The sequence below is a fragment of the Corapipo altera genome, unplaced genomic scaffold, assembly GCF_003945725.1.
Source record: "Corapipo altera isolate COAL_440 unplaced genomic scaffold, ASM394572v1 2b, whole genome shotgun sequence".
Classification (NCBI taxonomy): domain Eukaryota; kingdom Metazoa; phylum Chordata; class Aves; order Passeriformes; family Pipridae; genus Corapipo; species Corapipo altera.
Window position 1 is genome coordinate 7617746 of NW_020884874.1, and position 13147 is coordinate 7630892.

The 13147-nt window shown below is 40.4% G+C and overlaps 1 protein-coding gene across 1 annotated transcript in view; it reads left to right on the top strand.

The window, feature by feature from the left end:
* The first annotated feature begins 73 nt into the window (after positions 1-73).
* The window catches only part of QRSL1 (QRSL1, glutaminyl-tRNA amidotransferase subunit A), a 14825-nt gene continuing 1751 nt past the window's right edge, over positions 74-13147 (top strand). Inside the window, exons 1-9 of the mRNA XM_027633948.1 lie at positions 74-204; positions 1040-1199; positions 2337-2435; positions 3846-3942; positions 5566-5742; positions 7957-8132; positions 8241-8353; positions 9878-10070; positions 10465-10582. Coding sequence (XP_027489749.1) covers positions 181-204; positions 1040-1199; positions 2337-2435; positions 3846-3942; positions 5566-5742; positions 7957-8132; positions 8241-8353; positions 9878-10070; positions 10465-10582 — 1157 coding nt within the window. The 5' untranslated portion in view covers positions 74-180. The remainder of the gene's footprint in view (positions 205-1039; positions 1200-2336; positions 2436-3845; positions 3943-5565; positions 5743-7956; positions 8133-8240; positions 8354-9877; positions 10071-10464; positions 10583-13147) is intronic.

The following is a 13147-nucleotide window of genomic DNA, read 5'->3' on the forward strand; positions in this document are numbered from 1 at the left end:
TCCCCCTCGCCTGCGCTCTCAGCCCCGGCGGCACCGCAGCCAATGGGCGGTCGCCTTCTTGACGGACCTGCCAATGGCGCCGCTGCGTGTTGCGGCAAGATGGCGGCGTGCGGCCGGCGCGCCGGGGAAAGGGTCGTGACGACCGGGCGGGCGTGAGGAGGCGGTGGGACACGGGCAGTCATGTTGCGCGCCTCTCTCCGCCAGGTGAGGGGGGGGATAGTCCGCCCGGCGGGGGGTGCCGAGGCGTGGGGAGGGGGTGCTGAGGAGCGGGGCAGGCCGAAGAGCGGGGCAGGCTCACCCAGGTGACCTGGGTCCCCTCGCGCCCCTCTTCTCCGGGGCGGCGGGGATTCAGCCGCGGCGAGTCTCTTTGGAGCACTCCGTGAGCTCCTTTCCTCAACGGGGATCGCACTTTATCCCCGTACCGCCCCCGCGCCGGCTCTGTCACCTGTCTGTCCTGAAAAGGGGGGTTGCGCTTTTGTTGGAAATTACGTAACTTTCCTAAAATATTAATTAGTGGTAGCAGGTAGCTAGGTTCCGGGTTTTTTCCTTAGACACTGTTGTTGGTTTGATCTTTAAATCACCGAAGTTTTGAGTTTCTCTGGGCTAGCTCTGATATGCTTCGATAAAAAAAGCTTGAGGGAGTTGAAGGTTGGTCATCTGGGATCTTAAATTTATGGTCCTTCTAAGACATGTTGGAGTAACCAGAAGACAGAGGGCATTAACAAAAGCATTATAGCCTGAAAGTCGGAGACTCTCTGTCTTAAGCAAGAATGATAAGTGAAGCGAAGAATACGGACCAAAGTAGCCAGTAAAGGATAGAATACTCATTAAATTAAGAGAATTGTGTAATTTAGAACCAATGAATGTTCATTTCTTTTTTTTGCTAAAGTGTATAAATACACGTGAATAGTCTTGAAAGGGACATAAGTGGCTGGGATGATTCCCTACGTCTCTCCGGCCAGAATAAAGAAATGCCTGGCTCATTAGCACTTAAAAGGTGGTGTTGGAGTGTTTCCTTTCTTTTCGGTGACACTTTCAGGTGTCAGCAGCGTTGAAGGAAGGTCGTGTCACTCCCACGGAGCTCTGCCAGCAATGCCTGTCGCTCATCAAAGGCACGAAGTTTCTTAATGCCTATATTACCATAGCAGAAGAAACCGCTTTGAAGCAGGCTGAAGCATCAGAGGAAAGATACAAAAGAGGTGTGTCTCTGTAACTCATATCAGTCCTTAAAAGGGTGCTGCGGAGGTGCTCTTTGTGTAAGATGAAGCACCTTTGCTGTGTCTGTGCTGCTTGTTTGACTGCTGGGGGATGAGAGTTGTGGTTGAGGTTTCTGTGAGTGTACATTTGGCACTCAGGAGAGTATTTAGTTCAGAAATGAGAGGCAAAACCTGGACCAAATGAGGCACTGCAGGTTAAACAGGCTCTGTGCCTCTCTGACAGCACTGCTACTGGGCACCTCTTTCTTCCCTCAGCAGTTTATTTTGGATGTGTAGCCAGCAGCAGGTACCACAAACAGGCAGATGCAGTGGTCCTTCACAGGCCCATTGACAGGGGTAGGCAAAACACCTGGCTCAGCCTATCAGGTTAATTAAGAAGGGAAATTAAAATGAAGCAGCTTTGTTAATTGCAATTATTAATTGGTGAACAGAACAGCTTTCAGTTCTGTTATCTACAGCATTTAGAGGCTGACCATCCTCATTTTCCTTTGCATTTCAAAAAAGACAGGAAAGGTAAATTTTCATGTAATAGGGTACCTTTTTCCTTCCTGGGTGACACTTGCTACCCTCTAGCAGCTTAAGACATTTTCGATTCCTGACATAGGCCTTTCAAATTTTTATTTTTATTTTTTTCTGGATGATTGATAATCAGTCACTTAGGAAAGATTTCCTCTGCTTTAGTAATTTTTTAGGTGATCTCTACTGCGTATGCCAGGTAGGCAGAGTTTATGGCTCCCAACCTAGTGATGGTTTTAGCAGCACCCATGGCTGAAATAAGCGCTGCATGGTCACATTGGAAGAGCTATGCACACCTGTGGGATAGCTAACGTCTATGGAAGCAGCTGCCTGTCTTGCAGGCTTAGGCAAATCTGCAGAGCTCTTAGACACATCTACAGAGCCAGGTCTGGTCTGGGCAGAATGAATGCTCAATGCCAGAGCTGGAATGGAAGATGGTTCTTGGAAGTGTAACAGACAACCATCAAATGCCAAGTGGATAGCACTCTTGCTTCCAAAAACCACCCACAGGGACATGTAAAGTAAACTGTAATTGATGAGAAAGCTATACATATAGCACACTTTGCTTTAATCTGTGATTCTTTGCAATCATTCCTACTGCAGGTCAGCCGCTGGGTGTTCTAGATGGCATTCCTATTGCAGTAAAAGACAACTTTAATACAGCTGGCATTGAGACAACATGTGCATCAAACATGCTAAGAGGTACAGTAAAGCTTTTAGAGTAAAATCAGATCTCCTTTCAGAACTTTTGCTCTTTAGATGGTTTATGGAGAGGGATCTTGCAGATATCTAAATATTTTCAAAAAATGAGCTGGACTCATTTGAGGAAATACACTTAGCAAATTTCACCGACCAAGTTCATCTAGTATCACAGATGCATCTTTTTATTATTCTAAGGACATTATCTCTTTATTTATTAACTACGTGCTTTTAACAACACAGTTTTTATTGTAACATATAAACTAAAATAGAATTGTTCTAAAATTCACGTTTTGCTTCACATTACTTTTAGGTCTAGAGGACAGCAGTCAGTGCTGTTCTGCCTGGCAAAATCCAAAGATAGTCCTTTTTTTGTTGTTGTTCTGTTGATAATTGTTGACTTAAGTAGTTTTTTCATATGGCTTTGGGAAGACTAGCCATTAACAATCCTGACATACAAACATGTTGTATAATGCTTTTTTTTTAAATTTCCTAAACTCATTGTTTCTCTTAACGTCATGAACATTTTCAAGGCATTACAGTGGTTTTTTTATTGTAAAAGCAAAAGTAGAAAATATTACTTATATCTATTTTATTCTGCATAAAGTAAAACTCTATAAAGTTTTGTGGAAGATAACGCAAGTAAATTAGCAGAATCCTAATCTGGTTATGGGATTTTTAGTAGCAGTAGAAACAAAACATGATTTGGCTATTTTAAAAAGTGTTATATTACCTGAGATGCTTTTCATTAAAGCACATTATCAGACCTCTTGTGATTGATTGCAGTGAGTATTAGGAGTGATGTCCTTGTTCCTGTTGAAGGTGGGGGTGGAGAAACCCCTGTCAATATTCGCAAAATTAGTTGGTTTTACCTGAGATCTCATGTCACTGTCATGATTCTCATCCTATGTTATGTGAGGTCTAAGTGGCAAAGGGTGCACATGTTTGACCACAGTATAGCCAGTTAGTATTTCACCCTGTGGTTAACCATATGCTCCTTTATCTCATGGTAACGGGACATAATTTAGGATAGATTAGCACTTTCCTGTAAAGAGCTGTTTCTCATTTCTTCTCATTTTAGACAGTTCCTGCAAATTCGCTGAATGCAGTAGTTTGCTACCCTTGTGGTGTCTTGTTTATATGAAGTCTTAGCTCCACACTCTAGGCATGTATAATCCAGAATTACTGGATTGTAATTTGTGGAGGAAAAGAAATGATGTTGCAAACTAAACAGCATTTGGTTTACTTTTGTTAAATTTTGAAAATTATTCATTTTACCTTGAAGCAAAATGCTGTCACTGTGAACTGACAGTTCTTATGCAGAGGTAATGACAATTCTGAAATGTTCAGAGTGGCTACTTGTAAAAATAATTTGTATCTCATAAATCACTCAATTGTTCTGATTGTTTTCAGGTTATATTTCTCCTTACAATGCTACAGTAGTTCAGAAATTACTGGATCAGGGAGCTGTGCTTTTAGGCAAAACAAACCTAGATGAATTTGCAATGGGGTGAGTGTTTATTATTTTTAATGTGTGATTGTACGTAAAAAGGAATACACACCATCTGTTCCAGTGTGCCTGTAATCCTTAATTCCTGTTTCTGTGAGGCTGGACAATAATGAATACTTACCTCTGAAGAGTATATACAGTTGCATGAACTTCTCCCTGAGCATTTATACTGTTGTGTAAATGATTCAGATGCTGAGGTTTACGAACATAGTGTTCAACTGTAGCTGTACTTGAGAGGGAGGAAGTGGTCCAGCCTTTGCAGAAGGCCGAGGATAAGCAGCCTTCTTCCAGATCCAGTAGTGTGTTTGTAGAATTGGTTACAACACAGTTATTTGTTGCCTTTTTCTCCCTCCTTGCTGGTGGTTTTTGCCAATAGCTAATTATTATCATACCCCCAGTGGCAGCCACTGCCTCTGCCAGTCAGCCACTGCAGTAATTAGTATGAGTAGTCCCTGATTTGCTGCAAAAAAGCTAATTAGAACAACACTTTTACGTTACCTACACTAATGCTGGTGACTTTTTGACAGGAGCACATTGAAAAATGCTCTTAAAAATTGATTCTCCAGCAAATCAGTGAAGGCAGCCAAGCTGTAGCAGGGGACAGAATCAGGCCATTAGGGATGAGTATCGCTGTCACTCCATCTGCTGGGTCTGGAAGGGAATATCTGGGACTTAGTTACCTGTGAGAAACAATTAAATGCTGTGTTTTGGTTTTATTTTTATTTTGCTTAAACTGAAGACAGAGGTTTGATTGGGAATTCATATGGATGGGGTGGAAATACTTTGACTCTATTGTTTTGAATAAAGTAATTTCTATCTAAAAGAGATATTCCTCAGGAAGAGCAGGCAAAAAGCATGGCAAAAATCTGATTAGGCAATATTGCAACTTGTCTAAGCTCATTAAAGCACAGGATTCTCCTGAAAAGGCTTATCCCAACACTGGCTTCTCATTTCTGGTCTGAGTGTTTGCATGGTCTCTTATGCTAATACCAGCAGAGCTGCACCATGAGCTTGATCAGGGAGCGGATCCAGCTCTAAAGTAATGATGTCTCAATGAGGTTAGTTCTCAACTGCTGTCATCTACCTGCTGTGTCTGATGATTTGGCTAGTAACATGGGCACCTTGGAGTCAGGGAACATGGGGTGGAGGTTGTGAGGAAGGAGGCAAGTACCCTCTGCCCCTGCTTCTGGTAGCAGCTCACACTTAAGTGACCACAAGGTGACTGAAGCCAGTTTCTGAGAAGCCAGTCTAGCGCTCTGAACCAGCGACTCATGGCCTCAGCAGAGGGCTACAGAGTGAGTAACAGTGTGTCATTTACAGAGAAGAGCTTGTTCCTGCTGTTGTGGAGCTTGTTCCCCACCTCTAGCAGAATGGTTTTCCCCACAACTGTGGTCTTGCATCAAATGCAGGTGTAGAAAAACAGAATGCCTTTGTTTTGAAGCAGATGTGCACCTTTACTTTTACATAGCTTAAATCAGTTTTATATCGTTGTGATTATGTTCTTTCGTGTTGAAATTGAATTTGCTAGAATGAAGGATGAGGAATTGGATGAAAAAAGAATAAAATTGGTAAATACTCTGTGTCATCTGTCACTTCTGTCTGTATTTGTCCTTTCTGTCTTAGGTCTGGGAGTACGGATGGAGTATTTGGACCAGTCAGAAATCCCTGGAGTTATTCAAGACAATACAAGGAAAAATCTGTCCCAAAATCCCATTCTGAGGACAAAGAGTCTAACTGGGTAATAACAGGAGGGAGCTCAGGAGGCAGCGCGGCTGCTGTGTCGTCTTTCACGTGTTTTGCGTAAGAGGCTCTTAGAATTGTTTTTCAATAAATGTCTCAAAATATGTTAGAAGGTCTTATAATTGATGTTTTCTCATAAGCTAGTATGAAATGGGAGGGTTATTGGCACTGGCATGCAAGATTTTATTTCAGCATCCCTAGGTTATTTGTGGCATGTCATGAAGCCAGAATTAATCCATGCAGGCGAATTTAGGCTTATTCACTTCAAGCATTATTCAGTGTACTGATATGACCACTTTGCACTGTGTGAGATATAATAGTAAAGGAGTGACAGTTTTATTCTTATTCCCACATAATCTCTTAAAAGTCTTATGAGGTTTGTGACACAGTCTCTTCCTTAGTAAGTGTCTTACACAAACGTGCTTAAAATGTAGTTCAGCAAATTAGGAGATCCCTTAATTTGTAACTGTATAATAATCACTCCTCCCCTCCTTTGTTTTTGTAGCATAGTTACATAATAATACATGAGCTTTGGGATTTAAAAGCTGTCAAATCTCTGATTTAACAAAAGGGTATGCAGTACTTACTACACAGATACTTAAAAACTTGTCTGTTTCAGTGTTTGAGGTTTTTTTGGCAGGTGTGTGTTTTGGGTTGTTTCGTGGGTATTTTTCCTAAAGGAAGCTGGATTTTTTTTAATGGTAATTATTAACTGTATGGAATAGCAACACGCTATTTAGCAAATCAGTTGTCTATACTATCTTCCCCATCTGACCGTTAAAAGAAAACTGATCCTTAAAATTTTACACCTTGCATTTTATGAAATTTCTAGAACTACATGTTTGAGCATGTTTTATAGAATATTATTTCAAATGTGCTCTTATTTGGAAGGTGTTTGAGAATGCTGTTTAGTTACTTTGTCCTTGTTTACCCATAGACTACATTACAATCATCTATTTTATTGTTAAAATTTTTTTGCTAATGTTGATTACTTTTTTTAGCTTTTTTAATTTTTTTTTTTTAAATTATACATCTCATTACCCTTTGCTAGGGTATAGTCTACTCAACATTTTACTGCTGTTGAAACTGAACATGGTGCAGCCATTCCCAAGAACTGCTTGTCAGGATCCTGATAGGGTCTGGCACCTTTTCTTACATTGCTGGCCGTACTGAACTCCCATTTTACACTGCTCAGCACGCTGGCAGATCAGGGAGATTTTTTGTCCAGCTATTTTATAGCCTATAACCTATTGTATATCCACTCTATTAATGTCTTTCAAGCATTGGGAACGCTGCCAGTCTTTGTCTTTTCAATTTGAGATTTGGATGTACAAAAATGCTACAAAATTGAGGATGTTTTATATCAACACATAAGCTTTGGAAAAAAGTTCCACTTCAGCAAAGTCAATTGAATTGGTTCAGCCATTTCGGAAACAGATGCCTATGGGAAAAGTCATATACTCACTTCAGTAAAAATTGTACCTACTTCTTTAGTTTAATTTGTTTTTGGCAAATATTTGAATGAAGGTGCTCTATTTTTTTAATGGTGCTTGAATTAAATTTACTAAAAACAAGAGAAGAGCGTGTTTCATTTTAATATGAATTTCCAATTCCATTACAATTTTTGAAATAAAAATTTCAATTTAGAAAGAAGAAGGTTTCACCTGTGAACAAAAAAGGAAGTCAAATCCAAAAAATAATAAAAAAACCACCGCATCCTAAGTGTACCTAAGCTATTGTAAACTGGGAGCTCTGATGCTATGCTTTGTAGGTTTGGAAACAGGAAAAATGTCCTAGACTTTCCAAAGTATGCCTTCTTGTTAGGGGTAAGAAGTGTCACTATTCATTTGTATACTGGAAGATGCTGATTCATAGTGCATTGGCTACTGAATAACTAAGACGTCAGTGTTGAAAATTGTGCTCTAGATCACATGAGATGTATCTTTTGGAGTCCACAGTATTGGAACGGATCAACAGAGAAGGCAGAAGAAGGTATTTGGGGCCATCTTTAGATGGTCTGAATTCTACTTATTTGCCTCTGCTTTGTGAAGAGAGTGGGGCTCTCCTGATGGCTGATTCAGAGACCCTAATAAAAATCAATGAACAGATAAAAAATAGAATAGGGATCAGACTGAAATTTAGGCTGTGTGTTTATGACTTCTAATCTGGAAGAATTCACAGAGTTTTAACTCCATGCATCTTAAAGCCACACGTTCTTATTATTTGGAAATGTTCTGAATTATTTTACTAATGATGATCCTTTTAAAACCATAGAGCCTTAGGGTCAGACACAGGAGGATCTACCCGAAACCCTGCTGCTCACTGTGGTGTAGTAGGTTTAAAGCCAACATATGGACTGATCTCTCGCCATGGTCTCATTCCTCTAGTGAACTCCATGGATGTGCCAGGAATCCTAACCAGATGTGTGGATGACACAGCAGTTGTGTTAGGTATTACTTTGTCATATGTCTTGGTTTACAACATTGTCTCAAAACAAACTGAATTCTGGGTAACTAATGTGCATTTTCCTTTTCTTCATATGTCATGTCGTATTTCAGGTTCCCTTGCTGGACATGATCCTAAAGACTCTACCACAATTCAGGACAACTTTAAGCCATTTGAACTACCCAATTTGACTGATGTCAGCAAGCTTTCAATAGGAATTCCCAAGGTAACATTTAAATCCTGTCAACAGTTGTGGACAGGAACAACAAATAGGACACCTAAAAAAAATATTTGTGTCTTGCCCACCACCTCCCAATCTCTCATGATTTAAAACTGTGAAGACAATACAAGCAGCTCCTGGAAAAAAGCGGTATTTGTTCTGTTACCTCTTATGGCAATTTGGAGTAAGCATATGCTAATGTGTCATCTAAAACATTTTGTCATTGTGGAAAGCACTGTCGGGAACTTCAGGGGAAATGGAGAACTTCAGTTCTTGTTTCTCTCTGTTGCTCTTTCATTAGTAACCTCTGTAACCTCAAACAAGTTGCTCTTGGTGCCTTCTCACACAATGAGGTTGGTACAGGTTTGTGCAGTGCTTTGAGATACTTGTCTAAATGGCACTGTGTTAATACAAAGCAGAATTTTAAAGGCAATTGAATGGCACAAGGAGCTGTGACTTGCAGAGCTCCAGTAAGGATGGAAAGACAGCTGTAATCTGGCATCAGTTGTAAGCAATTGAATGATGTTTGTAACTATAAGGGTCCTTACAATTTAGGAACAACATTTGGGACTCCAGCCTATTTTTAATTTAATAAAGGCTCTGCCTTCAAAGTGACAATGTGAATAACATCTACTGGTTTGATTCTCAGCTATTGAACCTGTGCTAGAACAGACATACCCAAAGATTTAATTAGGTAAGCAGGGATGTCCACTGACCAATTATTCAGGATCTGTGAAGTACAAAAATTACGTACCTAGAAAATTAATTAGCTGCATACTGTTTAGATTTTGATAAATCTAAAATGGTAGTATTGATTAGTTATTTATAACCTTTGGACAGATGTTTTCTACTGCTACAGATTGTCCTGAACAGATGCATGCATACATGAAACATGAGTCATAGCTACTCAGAAATCAGACAGTACTATGCCTCTTTTTGTGGGTTAGAACTGAAGCAAAAATAGAGAATTTTAATGGCATATCTTTAACGTAGCTCTTTAACAGCAATGTAGCTTATTTAAGTCTTCTCCCAACTCCTTGATTGTAGTTACTCTTTGGTGGGGGTTGCTTGCTTTGTTTCTATGAGGTGTGTCAGTTGCCACTGATACATGGTGGCCATAATTTCTTTTTATCTTTCCTACTCACAGCAACCCTAGTTTCAGGATTTCGACCTGATAAATTTCTACTCATGACTGCAGAGCAGTTCAGTACAGTCTCAGTGAACGGATAAATAAGGGAATAACTGGGTAATTTGTCCTTCAGGAGAAACTGCTGAAATTCCATGATTGTAATATGTAGGTTGATCCTACCAAGATGAACATAACTTTTAAGAAGACTGAATCCTGTTAATTTAATACTGCTTGATTGTATAATATTTAGTAGATGCAAAAAGCTTTTAATAAGCACTTTAAGTCATATCGTGGTAAGATAATGGTTTCAATGTATTTTTAGCAAGGATTATTTGCATTTTGGTCTCTACTAGAAGTAAACCAGTGTGTAAAATCACTCCCCTTCTTGTTTTTCCTCTAAGGAATATCATGTACCAGAGCTGTCTGGTGAAATTCTGGCTCTCTGGTCAAAGGCTGCTGACCTCTTTCAGAATGCAGGTGCTAAAGTGGTTGAAGTGAGTCTACCACACACTCGTTACTCAATTGTCTGCTATCACGTGCTGTGCACAGCAGAAGTGGCATCAAATATGGCCAGGTTTGATGGACTGGAATATGGTAAGGCCTTTGAAAAAACTTTTTTCTGAGACAGTAGAAACATTGCTGGATGCCGTGAAAAAGTTAGTTTTTATAGATGTACTTTTCATGGTTCTATGCCTGGTGTTATTTCTCCACAATGGAATAGAGCAAAAAACCTGGTCCAGATAAAAATATGTGAGTAAGTGCATATTTTAATATATTTCACTACTACTAGACACGTGAGTGGGCTCAAAATCTGGTTTAGTATTTCTCTAATAAAACAGGAATGTGTTGTGTTGTTTTTCCAGAATAGTAGCGTGTCAGACGGCAGCAAACAGTGGCCTATTGGATCACTATGTATAACATTACCTAATGTTGTTAAATCTTAAGGACTACAAGAAGTATTAATATCCAAAATGCTTTTTCTTTTCAGGACACCGTTCTGACATGAACGAGTCCACAGAAAGTATGTATGCTGCAACGCGACGAGAAGGTTTTAATGATGTTGTAAGAGGAAGAATTCTGTCAGGAAACTATTTCTTGTTGAAACAGTAAGCAGAACCTCTTGAAATTCAAATTTGCCAAGTTGGCAAATTTTTAAGCAAATGGTTCATCGTGACATGGAAAAAAAATTATTCTTAACTAGTGGCTCCTTGCATTTTTATTACTGCTTTAGCTATACAATATGTAGTGAACTGTTAATAATAAATGAAAATGTTTTCCCTGAGTCTTAACAGTGAGCCTCCTAAATTAAATAAGTAAAACAACTTAGTGATAATTTTTTCCCTACCAGAATATTATTGGCTTCCATTAGTTAAATTAAGCAAAAATCTCTACCCTGTGGTATGACATTGAAATCATACTGAAGCCATTACTGTTGTTGTGTTAAAAGTTCTGTAGTTGTCGATCTCATTAAAACTGCACAGAAAAACTGCTGGTACATTCTAGCACGGTCTTCTAGAGAAAGCCAAAGATATGTCAATTAAATTAGCTGTAGCTCTTTACCTCAGTGTGTAGGGAAAGAGAGTCGCTGGCAGAGGTGCTGAACTGATGTCTTTACAGAAGTTAGGGTTTTTTCCAGCTCACAAATAGAAGCTGGTCCATGGATCTGTTTTACATTTTTAGCTTTCAATACTTACCAACAGGCCCAAATTGTGTTAGTAAAAGTGCTGTTTTTCTCTTTCTGAATTTGTTCAGATACTAACAAAAATATTAATCCTGTAATCAGTCTCTGTAGTGCACTTGCTTTGAAGGAGCTCTGTCAGCATGAGTATTCATCAGATGTGACTTCTTAATTGCTCTCAGAGACAGGAATGTTGTCAGTTAATCTGTAACAACCAGCTTTTATGGAATGACGATATTTCTGCTAAGGGTGCTCCTTCTGCTTACGACTGCCCAGATCAGCTTTCCTAAGGCTGCTTTAAAATTCACATAGTTAACTCTTTGGTGAAGGAATATACAATTGACTCCCATTGAGATTGAACAGGAGAGTTGTGTTCCTGTCCACAGTAAATTACTTTTGAAGAGCACAGGGTTCAGAAAGCATTCTGAAGTAGTAAGCATTCATAAGTAGTAAGGAAAACCCATCTGTGTCTCCTGCGAATGTTACCTTTTACAATTTATATTTATCTTGCTTTTGAAATCTTTGAAATAACTAAGTGATTGCTCAGGAAGTTCTGTTTAACATCTTTAGAGATGACATGGACAAGGGGATCGAGTCCTCCCTCAGCAAGTTTGCAGACGACACCAAGTTGGGTGGGAGTGTTGATCTGCTGGAGGGTAGGACAGCTTTGTAGAGGGGTCTGGACAAACTGGATCAATGGGCCAAGTCCAACTGTAAGAGGTTCAACAAGGCCAAGTGCTGGGTCCTGCCCTTGGCTCCCAACAACCCTCTGCAGTGCTACCAGCTGAGGGAAGAGTGGCTGGAAAGCTGCTTGGCGGAAAAGGACCTGGTAGTGCTGGTCAACAGCAGCTGAACATGAGCCAACAGTGTGCCCAGGTGGCCAAGAAAACAAATGGCATCCTGGCTTGTGTCAGGAATAGTGTGGCCAGCAGGACAAGGGCAGTGATTTTTCCCTTGTACTGGGCACTGGTGAGGCCACACCATGAATCCTGTGTTCAGTTTTGGGCCCCTCACTACAATAAAGACATCGAGGTGCTGGAGTGAGTCCAGAGGAGGGCAATGGAGCTGGTGAATGATCTGGAACACAAGTCTTACAAGAAGTTGAGGAGGGAGCTGGGGTTGTTTAGCCTGGAGAAAAGGAGGGACCTTGTCACTCTCTGTACAACTACCTGAAAAGGAGTTTGTAGCAAGGTGGGGATCAGTCTTTTCTCCAGGTAACAAGTGAAAGGACAAGAGGAAACAACCCTGTGTTGCACCGGGGGAGATCTAGATTGGATATTAGGAAAAATTTCTTCCCTGAAAGAGTTGTCAAGTATTGGAACAGGCTGCCCAGTGAAGTAGTGGAGTCACCATCCCTGGAGATATTTAAAAGATGTGTGGCTGTGGCACTTAGGGACTTTCTGAAGTTAACAGCTAGGCTGATTTCACAAATTATTGTAGAAGAAGATCTAATTCCCGTGATATAACTACTTAACTTGAATCTGCTGTTTATTATTGATTATAACCATTTTCATTGCATTTTTTTCGGAATCTTAAATCTTTAGATTAACAAGTAGCATTTGGGCAGTTTAAGTTCTTTTATTTATAAACACTGTCATGTAGCAGTTGTTAACACATCCTTATCTTTTTTCCCTCCCCTTTTTTCTTCCTTTTTCCTTTTTTTTCCTCTTTTTTTTCTTCTTCCCCTCCTTTCTTCCCCCCCCTTTCCCCCCCTTTCCCCTCCTTTCTCCCCCCTCTTCCCCTTCTTCTTCCCCCTTCCCCCTCTTCTCCCCCTTTCCTCACCTTTCCCCCTTCCCTTTCCCCCTTCCCTTTCCCCCTTCCCTTTCCCCCTTCCCTTTCCCCCTTCCCTTTCCCCCCTTTCTCCACTTTCCCCCATCCCTTGATGCTGGTCACATCATCAAGCCTGACAGAGTTCAAGAAGCATTTGGACAACATTTTCAGACTCATTTTTGGGTTGTCCTGTGTGGGGCCAGGAGTTGGACTAGATAGTCCT